This window comes from Diorhabda sublineata, chromosome 1 (assembly GCF_026230105.1).
Source record: "Diorhabda sublineata isolate icDioSubl1.1 chromosome 1, icDioSubl1.1, whole genome shotgun sequence".
Lineage (NCBI taxonomy): Eukaryota > Metazoa > Arthropoda > Insecta > Coleoptera > Chrysomelidae > Diorhabda > Diorhabda sublineata.
In genome coordinates this window covers 36236938-36254255 of record NC_079474.1, presented here as the reverse complement: position 1 = coordinate 36254255, position 17318 = coordinate 36236938, and the positions used below count along the sequence as shown (strand labels likewise).

General features: G+C 31.1%; 1 protein-coding gene across 2 annotated transcripts; it reads right to left on the bottom strand.

The window, feature by feature from the left end:
• Positions 1–72: 72 nt before the first annotated feature.
• LOC130449682 (high affinity cationic amino acid transporter 1) lies at positions 73–16991 on the bottom strand. 2 transcript variants are annotated; one of them, XM_056787653.1, is made up of 14 exons: positions 16550–16991; positions 13246–13503; positions 9004–9132; positions 8765–8920; positions 7104–7208; positions 6900–7046; positions 6726–6850; positions 6457–6554; positions 4956–5095; positions 4779–4881; positions 4575–4720; positions 3311–3477; positions 1768–1876; positions 73–287 (listed from the first exon to the last, which is right to left on the bottom strand). In XM_056787653.1, the coding sequence occupies exons 1-14, from the start codon at positions 16572–16574 to the stop codon at positions 184–186; spliced, it is 1812 nt and encodes a 603-aa protein (XP_056643631.1). In that variant the 5' UTR covers positions 16575–16991; the 3' UTR covers positions 73–183. The 2 variants fall into 2 exon arrangements, with proteins under 2 accessions (XP_056643631.1, XP_056643623.1); XM_056787645.1 differs by lacking the exon at positions 73–287 and having other exon boundaries at positions 771–1876; positions 16550–16933.
• Between the last annotated feature and the right edge of the window lie 327 nt (positions 16992–17318).

Below are 17318 nucleotides of genomic sequence, written 5' to 3'. Positions count from 1 at the left end.
TCTTTGATTTTTCTTAACATTTGAGAAAACATATTATGTTTGCAATGTGTTCTTTGGTATAATAAATCGATAGAAAGAAAAATCTTTTATTTAATCATTAAAAACAAAGCATATTCTAACAAAAATATAAATAAATTGTAATACATAAAAAAAATACTGAGCGTCCTTTCATTTTATTCGAAATCATGATGAGTAGCTATCTCGGCGGTTTATAGCCCTTGATTGTTCTTCGTCTCTATCTCTTTCCGTACTGTGCCATAAACCATATGCAAAATAGATCAGTATACCTAAAATATCAAAAATAATTATCAGAGTGAGTCACCTGTCACTTGATCGAGCGGTGATATTTTCAAAATATTTTTCTCATAGTTCGCGAAATGGGTCTCTAGATCGGCCCTGTCCAACTACAATGAAAATTCTAAGTTTCGGCAAAGGGGGCAACCTGTGATGTAAGATCAAAATACTTTGTAATCTAACTTTCCTTTGATGTTTGTGTGTAAACAATTTTTTATAGCAAGCGTTTTATTTACATTGTTTCTTTTGCATAATATCTAGGAAGGTCTATTCATTTATTTGTTTTTTTCTAGAAATTTCTAGAGAATTCTTTTGGTATAGGTATATAAATAATTTTATGTAGCACATTGAGTTCAATCAATAACAAACAGTCGTAGTGAACAGAGAATTAGCAAAGTAATTCAAGAATTCAATAAATTATTCAAGTTATATTTAAGTGATGGTGTAGTGAATAGTGTGTAAATAAATTAAGAACGTAAGAGTCAGTGTTTATTAATTCACCCCACGAATAGAAATCGTATGATTAAATCAGAAAAATATAACAATATGAACACGAATTACTGTTACCCTCTAAAAATTACTTCCAGTCATACAGGATATCAAAAAAGTAGTTAAATAAATCAAATATACGATTTTTTTAATAGAACGACTTATAGTTGATCACTTTTTTGAACACAACATAAAAAATTACGTCAACTTAGAAAAGGGTGTAAAGTTACACTCTGTATTATAGAAGAAAGTGCTCAATTCGATCAAATGGTGTAATTTATTTTTTGATATTCGTTCAACTGTTTTAATATTCAATAAATTGATTTAATATTCTATTTGCAATTTAATGCATTAAAAAGATACAGGGTGTTCCATTTGAAGTAATAAATTAACTGGTTTTTAAATTTGGTCAAAGTTATTATCAAATCATTGGTTTAAAATAATTATCATCTGAGTTTATATCATCTACTTCTAAATCTGATTAGTATAGCTATTTTTTAAAAACAATTTTCTTTTTTTCCATTCACTTCACGTACTGATGTAGGAGTCGATTTACGAAAGCTGTCAAGCACCCTTTACTTCCTATTATGAAATAATGCAACAACAACTATCACATAAATATAAAGGTATACCAAATCACTGTTGGTAACCTCTAAATGTAATAAATTTATCAGGAAACCTTCTTCGCCAACTCTTCAATTCCTCAAAAAATGAAATATCTCAAGAATGGCAGAGCTAAGATCAATGAAACATTGACGTAATTTTCTTTGAGTTAAAACATGTGATTAAATATAAGATATTCCATTTTAAAAAACCACATTGTTTAACCTGTTTTTAGGACATCTTGTATGACTGGGAAAATATCAGCGATTGCCCATTAGACAATATATAAATACAGGTGAAGAGTCCTGTATATATGAACAGTAAGTAGAGTCCACCAATTTATCTCAATATTGGTAAACTTGTTTCCTACTACTAATGTACCTATTATCATCCAGTATCCATATTTGATCCAGGTGTCCTTCTGTATATTAGTCATTAGATAAATATTTGTAAATATACTAATACCAGGAATCCAAGGTATCAAAGGTACCTAAAATAATAATAATGTTATTAATGAAAAAATAAGTGAATTTTTTTTAAAGTACAATCCGTTTCGGATTTCCAAAAAACATTGGTACATACTCAAGAAAAATTTACTATCATTATCAACATCTAGCCTATAAAAAATTGAAAAACATACACACACATAATTAATTTAGGCATTAATTTTAACATAAAAAATATCTTTTATTTCAAGCATTGAAAAAGTCTATGATTTTTTCTGTTTTTTTGTGGCTTTTGCTAGTCACGGCTTCGAGATTTTAGAACCAAAATGTTGTTGAAATCAAGTTTTCCCTCTTCGTATTAAAACATTTTCAGGTCTTAAAGATTCTGAAGAAGCGTTAATTTTATCGCAAAGTGTGAAGTGTCATTTATAACTTCGTTACTATCATGAGCGTTCTCTTTTTCGTTATCATTTTGTTTGAGCATGGATTTTCTGGCCAAATATTTTCCCAGGATTTAATTAGAGTTTACGGTTTCACTTGTTGCAATGCAAATGCTGCATTAATAACCGTGTCTTTAATGCTAAATTTTTTCAAAAGTGTCGGTGGAAGTTTCAGAAAACACTGATATGTTCAAAACAAAAGACGTGGCATACTGAGTGAAGACAATATTATGTTTCACAATAATGCTCGTCTACATACCGCTAACCGAACCCAAAAGCATTTAGTTGGAAACCACTTGAACATCCCGATCTAGCGTCCTGTGACTACCACATGACAACGATGTCAAATCGGCTGTGTTCGACTTGTCGCATAATTCTTTGAAGACACAATTTGAAAACTATTTGGACAATAAGTGTCTCAAAATTGGTAGAAATTATATTCAAAATTAGATTGAATTATAGACTTTTATGGAAAAATATGCTTACTAGAATATTTCAATTTTTTTTTATTTCACAACTGTGGCTGACTCGTATGAACTTAAAAAATGTAGAAGATTTTCTGAATGTAGGAATAATATATAAAGGAAAGCTGGTCATACAGGAGCTATTACTTTTCAATAATTAACTGAAAAATTCGCTATTGAGTAAAGTTTAAATGCACATCTTGGAAATGTTGAACACACCTGGTTAGCCTATTCTCATAATATTTACTTTTATTTTTTTGATGGTATGATCTTTTATTTCGAGTTTCTTATTATTTAATTTTAGCTGATTGTGCATCTATTGATATAAACGTTATAGGGATACCGCAAAACGCAGAAAAAATTTTGTTTTTACAGTATATCTAACTAACTTACTTAAACCCGTATCCTTTCAAACTGGTAGTTTTTATTAACTCGACACGCAGACTTTGGAGGCAGAATGATATTCTTCTCCTATATGTGAGTCGGGCGTGGGCTATAGTAGTCAAAGGTGTGTATAGAAATCTGAATTTCCTACTCAGTAGACGTAAAATTAATTAGTTGTAATTATACTTACTGAAAATCCAGTACTGAGATTTGCTGTTGGTTGAAAAGATACAAGGATCAATAAAAATGATAAAATCGCAAATAGTAACGAGACTGTAATTAAAATCCACATTTTGCCTGCATATAGAGCATCTTCAAAAGTTGTCATTACACCAGAGAGAATGAAACAGAACATAACTGAAAACAAATTGGTATTTCTGAGTACCCCCATTGTAATATTGTGGAGGAGAGCGGGAATATTTGGAACATAGAAGGTTTAGGACATCGTGATTTGATTTTGGAAGGTTAGCTGCAGGAAATTGATCCAAAGTAACAACCTAACCTTAATTTCATTATCTGTGAGGGTTCATTAATTTCAGTTGGAGTTTGATTAAGGTTGTGCTTATTCAAAAAACCCATTATTTCAAATGTATTTTCATTAATTTATGATTTTAGAAAGAATTTTAAACTAACTCATACCTTAAGGAGATAAGGGAGAACTATTAAGGGACATTACGAAAAATAAGTGAAGGCAACGGAAGAAAGAGAAAAAAGCTAAAAAGCTAAGAAATACTATTAAAAGCACAAATAAGTTTATTAAACGAATAAAGTACTGAACACACCAACACTCACATCTTCAGAGACTGAAGGTAAACTGTTAACGTCAGACATTGTAATTGTGAGCGTTGGTGTAGTGGTAATGTAAATAGTGTGTTAATCATGCATATAAAAAACGGTTCTAAAAATTCCAACTTATTAAACGAATAAAAACACAAAAAACAACAGAAAGTATTTGATCGTTTGACGGAAATTTCCTCAAGAGAGACTCTTATGAATTTTTCAGATGTCTTTAACCAAAATATTATCAAATTTCAGTATATTTTTTAAAATATAAATAATTCATTCATTTTACCGGGTTTAATTAGGTATCCAAAATATCCCCTAGCACTCTCTCAAACTATCCCAAGGTAGGGAGGGTTGGGATAATTTACGTACTGGACAAAAAAATATCAGAATAATTTCATATTTTGAATTACAAGTTTTTTAATATCACCAACATAATGCAGAAGAATTTCAATTGACATTATTTTTGAAGTTGAAGGTAAAATAAAAAGTTATTCCCACTCTCCCATATACTAGAAAAATCTACTAATTGTGTTTTCTGATTGGTTTTACTTATAACCAAAGATGATGTTAAGCTATAGTCTATTTTTCTAGTACTTTCATTGTGCATTTAAACAGCTGTAAAGTCCAATACAGTTGAAGAGTTTCTAAAAATTTTATAGCAAACTTACAGAAAATAATAATTTCCCAAGCAACTATACTTGATGATAACCTTGTTGGCTCTGTAGTTTTTCTATTAAATATTTGAGATAAACACTTTTTAAAAGTAATTTGTTCTTCCTTCTCGGTATCCTCTGCCTCAGAATCTTTAGAAAACCTAAAATAATAAAATAAACTGTATATTTAAGTTTCTTGAAAAGATATCCTTATATTACCTGAGAATCAAAACACATGCTGCTACCATCGAATAGGCTAATAGGGTACCTATTGACATCATTTCTGTTAATTTATTTAAATCGAAAATACAAGCCAAAGTGCCTAAAAAAATTGAAATTGAAAAAAAATAATCAATGAAAACATATAAGAACTCTATATTTCACAAACGAATGTACCTGTTAATGCTCCAGCAATTAGAGTACCCATAAGAGGTGTATGAAACTGGGAGTGTACTCTTCCAAGGGGTTTGAAAATTAATCCATCTTTAGCCATTGCATAAATTATTCGAGGTAGTGGAAACATAGCACCTAATAAACTGAACAAAAATTACTATCATTAAAACTGTAATTTTGATTATTATATTATTTTTTTTTTATATTTTCCACGAAATTTTTTTTATAAATTCTGTATTCGTATCGTGGAATATAAGGTGTATTCAGCTTCTGAATTAGCAAGTATTTTTTTCATTGGTAGATAGATATCTGCAAACTTGAGCTAGTATTTTTAACTTATTCTTTTCACAAGCGAGCGATCATCAAAAGGAGTGATTTGATTGTCAGCGATATGGAATTTTTAGATTTCCATATGCCCCTCCGTGCGACTAGTTACGGCAACACCAGTATATTAGCGTATTTTGTGAAAATAGTTTCTATTCTAACCTAAAACCATTTTTTAATAGTAGCAGTATGAGTTGAGAAATAGAGCAATATGAACGCAGTCAATGCATCGGATTATCCCAGGTACATTATATTTTAAAAAGAACCTCAAACATCTCAAATTTATATTCCACTGAGAATAAATCATATAATTTTATGAATGAGAAATTTCAATGCTGCAAATCATTATCATCATCATCATCATCATCATCATCATCATCATCAATCCTTTGGCTTATGGCTATCGCTTATAGCGCTTTAAAATGCTTTTTTGAGGTGGATCACTCCTAGTTTTTTTATTTTTGTTTTTTCTAGTTTATTGTTTTTCTTGGCTGCTTTTGGTTCCGGCATTTTGCCCTCCAGTTCTCTATGTTAAGTGATCTCATATCATCCTCTATTTCGTTTCTCCAAGTCTTTCTCCGTCTGCTTCTTCTCCTTAGCCACAATTATATACCCAGCCCAGTTGAGTCTTACGATAGTATCAGTTTGCTAAGTAACTCCCTACTATTTGAAAATAGTTATTTACGTTATAAGTCCGTGAAGTTATTATTAAGGTACTCGATTAGATATTCTTGACTCGGTTCCTTCGTCGCCTCGTCCATAAACATCTATCTCGTACCGTACTAAATCACTTCCCGGACTTATAACGTTAATAACTTTTTTCAAATAGAAGAGAGCTGCTAAGCAAGCCAATACTGAAGGCATTTTCGCAATTTGTACTTTCTGCAAAACCTAATAACATTTAAATCTTTGATATTTAAAAAAAAGTGTATTGACAGTAAAAACAGCTTATACGTAGAACACTGAGATTTATTGGGTTAAGTGATACAAATAGAAGTGATATTATTTGTATTGTACCATATACTGTTAATATATTTTTCTTGAATAATTTTTTTATTAAGAAAATTGACAATTCCAAAAGCATTAGAATTACAATTTTTATTATGAAATTTACTTTTTAGCATTGTTATTAATTTGAGTCATTTTGACTGTATTAAATAATAATATACAAAAAGCATACCTAGAAAAAAGGGCACAAATCGCTCCAATGCTCACGACGTATTTAAATACAGTCCAATTTAATCGCGAATATATGTAAGCAAGTGGCGCATTTTCATCCTGAAATAAAAATATTTTTAGGTCAAAAATATGAAATGGATTAAGTTGTAAGAAATGTTGGTAATAAACGTCATAATCATACTAAACACACTGTTTACTACCACAACACAATTACAGTGTCTGTCGTCTTCAGATACCGTCAGATAATTTTGTCTTTGAAGTGAATCTTACCTGTTCGTAATAAGGTAGTAGCATCGTCATTACAGTAGACATACCAAAATAAGCAAAGAATACTATCATTAAAGATCCAACTACGCCAATTGGTATTGATTTTTGGGGATTTTTTGTTTCTTCGCCTAAAATAAGAATTTAGGAAACAATATTATCATAATTTTTTATAATTACCTGCAGTTGCGATGCAATCAAAACCAATAAATCCATAAAAACATCTAGCGGCGCCCTTCACAATTCCTTTCAATCCATAAGGATTAAATCCACCAGCTCCTTTACCCATCGCTTCTTCTTTGGTTCGTTGCCAGTTGGCAATATCCACTGAAATTGAAAATATGTAGTTGATTTAGAAATTTAAATATAGTTTGATTAACTCACCTTTCCATAATCCAGAGATTATCACAACTATCACAACTAACAAATTCACAAAAGTGAATATATTATTTATTACGGATGATTCTTTGGCTCCGCATGCCAGTGCAACTGGAAATAAATAATTCTGTTGAGATATGACATTTTACTCGATTATAGTACTAGAATGTAGAACAGTGGAACTGAGATGAAAAAGGAACATTTTATAATATAATATGGAACAGAAACATTTGCAGATAATTTAAAGTACTGAATGTCATGTTTGGTAAGAACAAGATGCTGTAAATGTATACGGCATGTGAAACAAACGAGGGAGGATAGAATTGTTGTGAGCTTAGAGACTAAATACAAACTTGTGACAAATGTAACAAAACTAAAAAACTCGAATCTGTTGATTACAAACAATTTGGCTGTGTTTTCCCTTTTTGACTATTTTTCTTGTCAGGATAGGTACGAGTTTCATTCAAAATTGGTAGTTTTGTTTTAAAACGCTAGATAAAAGCTATAGTACGATAAGTTTGTTAAAATTGTCTTGACCTGAATGTTCATTCTGAATATTTCAAATACCTTATATGAAAATCTCTTGAGCCGAAATTTCAGACCTTTATACTCAATTTTAGAGCCGTTGGCCTTGAAAAAGTGTTTTTCAAATAATTTTGATTAGCGGTTTGCTTAAAAAAATTAAAACATTTCATGGAGGTGCCTTTTGTATTGAGAAAACACCTTTTTCTTTAGGGATCAAAAATATTTTTCAATAATTTGTCATATTCAAACCTACAAGAACTTCAATTATTGTAATTTTGTGACATATCTTTAATAATAAATATAAATGGTTTTCTCAATTTTGGAACATGTTCCAGTCTGGCAACTCTAACAGCGGCTTTCGAAAGAAGGGGAAAATACACATAAAATTATTATTTGAAGTTCTGCCAAATATGACCTTTATTACCTAAAAAACGGTTGAAAACTAAAAAATTCTCCGGGCCCAATTTTTATCACTAAAATCTGAAAAAATCAAGGTGTTTTCTTGATAAATAAGGTATCTCGTGATTATTTCCAAATTTTTTTGAATAAACGATAGAGCACTATTTTTTTTAAAACATTACATTCAGGGATCTTAGAATTAGGTTTAGGAGTCTGAAATTTTGGCTCCAGAGGACTTCAAATATGTCCTTTTGAATAGCCAGTTCCAAATAAATATCCAGTCAAGGCAATTTTGACATGCTTACCCTGCCATAGTGTTTAATAGTTATATAGGTCTGAATGGATGGTTTTTCTGGATCATATTTGAAGGAGCTTCTATATATCAGTAGACCACTTAAAATATCAGTGTCTTCAACTGATTTGGTGGTGTCAACCGTTGGAAAATGCCCCAAAAAAATACAAAAATGGGAAAGAATGATCGCTTGATGGAAACAAATGGTTTGTTTTTTTTATTTTCTTAGGTCCTAAGAAATTCAAATAAACAAACTCAACTATTCGTTTACTGGGAAACCGTTGTAACACATTACTTCTAGTTGAAGGCCAATTGTAACTGGAAATGAGCATATAAGAAGGCAGATGAGAGAATTTATAGGAATTCATCGTGTTGTAAGACAGAAAAAGGATTATATCGGTAGAAGAGTAACAGAAGTAGCTATAGAGTGGATAGTGTAAATGTTACTCACTTGAAAACGCAATAGCTAGTGCCAATGAAAAGAGATCAGCATAATGCGAAACTTGATTTCCTCCTAAAGGCATATTTTCAGTAAAAAAACTGGCCATTGTCTTATTAGCTAATTCGTCAATATATAAAAAAATTGCTTTGGTACTTGCCGCTGATCCTGAAACAAATTTTATTCCAATAAAAACGAATGGATGAGTTATAGAAATATAAAAAAAAAAATAAAAAAAACAACTAACGTACCTATGAGATATTCTAAAATGAGATTCCAACCTATGATAAAAGCGAAAAATTCGCCAATACAGACGTAGCTGTATACGTAAGCAGATCCCGCTTTTGGTACTCGAGCACCGAATTCGGCATAACAAAGGCCTAAAAAATGCGAAATGGCATTATTAAACATTCGGTACGTACAATAGGAGGCATACTGAAAACTACAGTTTACAAAGGTAAACATTTCAAAATTTATAAAAACCCACGAGGTAATAAGCATTCTAATGAAACAGAACACTACAAAAATTATAAAAATTTACCACACACGTGTCAAAAGAAATACAAGAATTTCTACAATATTCTATTTCTTCATGTATGTAACTATATATTCTCAAGGAAATTATAGTCACACCCAAGAGGTGTCTTATTAATCCATTTGTCATCGAGGATAAGTCCATCGGTCCTGTTATAATCTGAATTTGTTTTGCACTAAACAACTGGTATTACTTGGTAAGTATAGATAACTTGTGTTTACTTACGAGTTATGAGTTTTTTCTTTCGTTGTCTAATAAGGGATAACCTAATGCTTATTGTTCTGCTTGCTATTACATTAAACTAAGAATCAACATTTTATTGCACCTACACATGTAATGATAATATAGTTTTATAGACTCAACTGTATGCTTGTTGAAGGTTGGGAATGTGTTTTCTATGGATAAGAATTATCAAAGTAAGCACCCGAGAGCTATATTCTAAGTTATAAGGCGACAACTGTATCATTGGTTGCTTATCCCTCTTGTTTTAGGTCTTCCCTTTGTTCTGTCTCAAATTGGTTTCCATTCTAATATTTTTTCTCTCACCGGGATGAAAAGTTCGCTTTTCGTCCCTTGTATGTGGAACTAACGTGGCCTATTCTCTCCTGGGAAGAACTTTCTTTTGATCCTGGTATCGTAGCAACGACTTATTGTTGTTTTGTCAAAATGTTTACTCTCGACGACAATCTTCTTCAAAAGACATTATCGCGTGAAAATACAGAATTAAAATTAAAAAAATTAATTTTTCTACGTCCGTTATAATATTCATGTTTTTTTTTCATTCATTTGTATTCATAAAGAATGTTATTTCTAAATTGGTCAAAAAGTACCGTAGCGGTTCATTTTTTCACTCATTTGCGTTAAAAAAAGTGCCGTAACGTGTCATCTTTTAACGCAATTATAAAATTCTTTTATCAAAATAGTGGACTATGAATGCTTTCTTACTCATATCAATTCGTTTCTCCGATTAACTGTCACACTTTAATTTCTCTATATTCGTTCAAGAAAATTCGTTTTGTGTCTAATTAAAAGGAATGTAGTATTATTATTAGTGATGGAGAGTAATAGTGAAGAAAGTTTAAACTGCACACCAAAAGATGTCGTTGAATCGGCAACTGCAGTGACTATGAATCTTCTCCCTGAGAAATCTAGGGAACGGTATTTAATGGAAAATAATTCTTTTATGGAGTTGCGTACTAAAAAAGGCACAAAAAGCTTCACAGAAAGAATGTTACTAGCTTACTTTGAAACTAAATCCAAAATGTGGAAGTCTTCAATACTTTGGTCGACTTATTCAAAACTGAAAAGCACCCTAATTGTAAATAACCACGTAGACATCAGTAAATACTTGAAACTCATTACACATTTATAAATTAAATTAGTTGGCTATAGACCCAAAAAAACATTTGCTCGTGAAGGAATTAATAAGTTTCTGTTGCAAGCTCTAGACGATCATTATTTCATGCATAAGGTACGACAGCAAAAAATTTTAATGTAAGCTTAGATTTTATTTGTAACGTCTTTCAGGTTGCTTTAATATTCGGAATCGCAGGAGCTCTGCGGAGGGAGGAATTATAAAAAATGAAGTGTAACGATATTAATAATACCGGAAATTACCACAGTACTTGATACAAACACTCATGTTTAACGTCGATTTACTGTTACAACCCACAAATGTCAAAACAGATCATTTCTTTCTGCAGTATAGAAATGAAAAATGCAAAACTCAAGTTGTAGGTATCAATACCTTTTCAAAAATTCCCTCGCTTATCGTAACATATTTGAATTTACCTGATCCAAAAAACTACACTGGGCATACATTTCGACGCTATTCGGCGTATCGATTAGTGGATTCCGGTGGTGATATAATTCAACTAAAGAAACAAGTGGGTGGAAATCCAACACAGTTGCGGAGGGTTACGTAGACGACTCAATAAAAAACAAAATGAATTCTGCAGTGAAAATTTGACCGGGAACTACTAGTTCTACTTCAAGCAACATTGTAAATGTTCATGATCCTACTAACAATCCAATAAGTACTAATACAACTATAGACGATGTTATTTCTTTAAACTCGTTAAATGTTGCCAATTCAAGTACCAATAGTAATGTAACTTCTTCTTCACTTCAAATTAATAATGCTCTCAGTTGTACTTTTAATATTACTATTACAAAATAAAAATAGAGTCTACGGACATAGAAAAAATTGATATCCGCGATGACGGTAAAACATTTTTTCATTTTTTAAATATTTTTTTACATTGTTTCGACAATAGGAATACACGCATACCGAGCTTAATGTATTCCTATACTTATGTTCTATTTACTTGAATGAATGTTTGTATCATTCAAAATTTTGAAAACAATAGTCAATAAACAAATTTTAATTGACTAAATATAATTGATTTCTTCGTTTTTATTTAGCAATAAAGATTTCTAAAATGTTTTTTATAGTTTAGATAAAATCCATATACTTATTACATTAAAAACTTCAACCCAAAGTCCCTTTGATTTAGACGACACTGATTATTACAAGCCCCCGTATCATCCTAACATGCTCCATTTTTGTTCGTATGAAGTTAGGTCTGTCGATTTATAAAATTTGATCGTCAGCATATTTTAGGTATTTTAAATTGATAACATATGACAATTAAGTTACACAATTATCCACAAGTGCATTTGTCAATATTGTTGAATTACCTGACGATGCACTCATGTAAAATAGTTTATATTCCTAACAAGGTCGTGTGCCACTTTTGGGAACGAGATCATCACATATCGCACCACTTATACAGGGGATTTGCTCAAAATTTTTTAGATTAAGTAAAATTGATAAATCGGCGATTATATAAAATAACCGGCGATGTTTCTAAATATTCTTGTTTCTATATTCGACCGACAACGCAATACCACAGAGAGATCTCAATAAATGATTTATTTTTATATAGGAATACGAACCCTTAAAGAGCCTAGTTGTTGAGATATAAGGTGTTCAAAATTTCAAATCAAAATAAAAAATTTGCCATAAATCAAGAACACCTTTAAATTTTTTTTCAAATTTGGTGACCAATATGCTCCTTAATTAAGGAATATTTTGACATAAACAAACTTTTGAACTTTAACCAGTGTCGTGCTGTCAAGGTTATTTGTCACTTTTATCCCCCTATTTTTTACGCCATTGAAGCAAATTCCTTTTTAAGTATGTTTTTAAATTGCCTGATTATTTTCAGTTCTAAAAGTAATAACCTTTTATGGAGCTAAAATGAACGGCGTCCTCTAAAAAATGCAAAGCTCATGTAACATTTCAATGAACCAAGAACGCTATAGTACATATAGTACACATAGTACACTTTAATATTGGTGAGAAAAAAATACGAAATAAAACCATTCAAAGTGCACGTTTTCTCGTAATAACGTCTCCCTACCTGTCGAGTAAGTCTTGCAACTCTAGGTGGGACTATGTTGAACAGCTTGAAAGAATATCTGCCGTGGTAGTATTGACGATATAACATTTCTTTATAGAGTGTAGAGAGAGGAAGAGGTATCTTTTATGGTAGAAGAGTTGAAAAAGTGTCAAGCTTTATACGATAAATAGCAGTTCAAAAACTTCCATTTTTATTTCTTAAATTTTAAAACCATGAGAGAGCTAGTTGTTTTATAAAACGACTTTAAAAGTTTATATCTTCTTTTTTATCGTTCATTATAACCTCAAAATCCTCTTGTTTTTATATTCCGATAACAGTTCTACCAAAGACAATTAACATGATAAATAGATAAAAACCAAACAGTGTTACCAATTAGTGAAAAATTAAAGAATACGATATCTCTACATACATTATATTTGTGTTTTTTTTTTTAAGAAAACCTATGCTATATACGTATAAATAAATGGCGAAATACCTCAAATGAAAAATAGGAGAATGTTTTATTTGACGAAGGATTAAAAATATATACACACCTGCTAAAACTGAAGTTACGGCGGCAATAAAAAATGATATGATCACAGCAGGTCCGGCAGTGTTTTTGGCAACATCTCCTGCCAAAACGTAAACACCTACTCCGAGCGTACTGCCAACACCCAGAGCTGTCAAATCAAATGTCGTTAAAACCTTTGCTAGCTTTGAATCTTGATCGTGTTTCAGTACTTTTTTTCTTGTTAAAACTTTTTGAGTTTGAGCCCATGTCGGACATTTCAGTCGCATGTTTTCTGGGGCACCTGGAATACATAAACATGGAATGGTATATTATTTGGTACATTTGTCTAGTACCCATGTTATTCAATATAGCTGTGGAAAACATTCTTTGTCATACATCATCACAAATGGCTTTCCCAGGTAACATCAATGTAATGGGGAGATCACCATCAATGATCAACGACCAATATACGTATAGAGATGCACGATAAAGCCAAGAAGGTGAGACTAGCAGTCAACATAGAAAAGCCGAAAGTAATAATAAAAGCCTGTACTTATGTATTCATCGTCTGGGAAATAATTAATTAAGATTTCTGGTGTTATAGCAGTATTTCTATCAACGTCAATTTGAATATTGAATTTTGAATTCTATGAGTTTTTACAAGCTTTAATAATATCAAAATTCACCAGAAATCTTAATTAATTATTTCCCAGACGATGGTGTTTTCTTGCCACGTTCCCTACAAAAAACTACACAGATTTCGGAATTTGTACAGAGTACAGATACTATGATGGGCAAGTCATATAGTAAGAATGAATGAGCAGATAATCCCAAGAAGAGTATTTGAATCCAATCCAAAGTCGTAGGTCAATTGGAACACCTCGGAAAACTTGGCAGGAAGAAGTCGCAGAGGGTGCTCTCTTCTAACTAAATGCAATTGGAATAGGACAGCTCTGAGCAGAAACGACTGGAGACGAAAACTTATGGCCTGTACCGGGTAGTAGCATCATAGAAGAAATACGAAATATTATTTGGTAATGTAAAAAATTAGTTAGGTTGAATTCCATGATTCGAGTCGCTTCAATACCAATGGAAACAATACAACGGCGAAGAAAATCACTAATAGAGTTGATACTTATATTATAAAAGTTATGCATATTTGTAATACTCCTACGAGTAAAGCAAGCCTAATCAATAAAAAGAATTTTTTTAAAAGTGAAGTTCTGACGTAAAATAAATCGATAGAAATTCAATCACTGTGTCTCAAGGTAACAACTCTTGCACTTTTTGGCCATGATATGGATGGAGTAAATTACGTTCAATAGTTGATCTTGATATGCCATTTTATCTAGATATGTTCTTCATCTCGCAAATTGAACTTTGTCATACGTCTGTCACCACGTCGTGTCACAAGTTTGATTTCGAGAATTGAATTTTTCCTTATAAGCTTTTATTAATATTTTTTCATTCATTCCTACCACTATAATTAATTGAACTTATATATTTACTCATACAATTTATAAATTTTCTTTGCTTCCTTAACGATTTAAAATATTGCAATGAATTAAATCCTTTCGCATTAATGAATCGAATTAAATCACTTCATTTACAATGTAAGGAGTAGAGACACCAGTTTGTATAAATGAAAATTAATAAATGAGGAAACAATACCTGGATTAGAAGATTCAGCATTGTCACTAACCGTAGATTCCACGTTGTTTATAACTACAGAATTTGAGTTAATAACTACAGCAGACGTATCTACTATGTAAACAGATGACTTATTAAAACTTTCAGAACTTTCACTAGTAACACTCATTTTTAATAAAGTCGAAATTAAATAATTAATTGCGTTAATAATTTTCAGCTCGCTATACATATAATAAAGTTTATAAAGATTTGCACGTTGTTTCCTTATTATTTTTTATCTTTATGTAGTAATTATTAAATCTTAAATTATTGCAATGAGAATGCATACAATATAATTATCTATCTAAACACTTCAAATATTGTCAATTAATCATATCTTATTTGATTTTACAGGAAGTAAATTCTAAGAGCTTAAAAGATATTTAAAATTGTATTCAAAACAAATGTATCAAGAATTATTTTATATAGGGTTTTCCATGAATAAGTGTAGGTTAGAGTTTATTCAAAACACATATTAAAATTGTGAAGTTTAATTCCCCATCACCAGGAGTTTGTAGAGTTTGGATTTGAAACACTCGCGTATAAGCAAGAAAAATTTGCCTTCTTTTTAGTCACGTAACTCTCTACTATATTATTTCTTTCGGACATTTTCATTTTTACGTTAAGTCTTATCCCCCTCGCCGCGTTGAGAGGTCGTAGTTTTCGGTATTTTTGAGTAATCGTCTCCAGGTCGTATGACAAATTTATTCTCGAAGATCCCAATTTTCCGTAAGCTCGACTCCTCTTCTGATTTTCTTTTCCCAATTTCACAGTGTAGTACTCCTACACGTTTTCGGTTTGTATACCGATATAGTAGAGTCATCTACAGCCATCACTAAATTTTGGAAGTCAATCTAACATTTATAAATGCTACTACGAGTTCCTTTAGCTCTTCAAGCATCTTAGCAAGTTCATCAATTGCCATAATTTGCACAAGTCTCAATATCATTAAAGGCTTTCTGGAGGCCCTTGATTGCAAGGCTCAAAGCTACTAATATTCTCTGATTTTTTGGATGACGGCTCTAATCGTGTTAATATGATTCCATTTGCTGAATCCTCTAAATTCTTCATTATTAGGGCGGTTGCAAATGGAACTGGAGTCACTTCTTTTGAACAGCATTGAAATAATTTTGTTATGCCGTGTTTAAGGTGTTAGGTCCTATTGGGAAATGTGATTTTAGGGAGATGGAAGAATTTGGAACATCGTGATTTGATTTTGGAAGGTTGACAAGATTTCTCTCCAAAACAACAACCTAATAATATGAATGTATAAAATGTAATTTACAAAGTTTCTTATAGCAATATTATAAAGCCGAGGCATTGTATTTTCACTTGACACGGATTCCGGAATTGCAGCTATAATAAAACATAATGAAAAAGTAAAAGTGTATTGACTTCATAGTAGACTATGTTGAACAGTTTAATTTTTAAATGTCTTTACTTTATGAAACTTTTCGCACAACTCTCGTAAGCACTCATAGAACACGTAATAAAAATCGGTTGTTACATTCAGATTATATCTCTCAAAAATTGGCTGATGCAATTAACATAGTTCAATACACCAACATATTGATAATCTAATCATTGTTTTTATTTAATCATCTAAAGGTATTTCAACTGAATATTATGAAAGATTAGTTCAAAATATAAAAACTCACCTAAAGCTTTGATCAATTCCTCCATTTTTAACAAAATCTAATCACCGTGTGGAAATGATACGTCGGCAGTGTTTGAAATTGTTACAATAATAAAAAAATTTGTCTGCTAGTTAATTGTTTGCAAAATATCAATATTACACTTTAATCAAAACCAATTGAAAGCGTTTCATTTCACAGCACTCTAAACTTAATTCCGTTAACCATTTTCTATTAAACAATTACCAGCATTGTAGAGTCGTACACGATTTAATTAATTTTATAATAAATAATAAAAGCGCTTGAAGTATAAAAATTTTTTTTTTCGAATGATCGTATCGGTTACCTGATAAGTAAACTCTAAGCTAACCTAAAACATTTGCATTAGTGAGCACGTTGCTGGTTGTGACGTAAAAAATATCTCAACCTATATCTATAAATTACATCAGCTATTTCAAGCGACATTGACCCACACAATAAAAATATAGTGCAGTTAAATTCGGTTGAAAACACAGAGAAACAAACTTTTTCACGCTTTCAGCAAAAATCTAGTTAAAAACCAGAAAAATATTCTTAGCAATAGAATAAAATTACTGATGAGGGTCTAGTGCTTTTTAAAGCATTTTTAAACTAAATTAGAGCCCTAAATTTCGATATGATCATTTTGAGCGATGGAGAATAAAGGAGAGGAAATACCTACTTAGTGAGAAGTTTTCGGCAATGGGAAAATAATTAGGAAGAATCCGAATAGAAATCGAACCCAAATCTATTGGTTACAGATATACACCGAAAA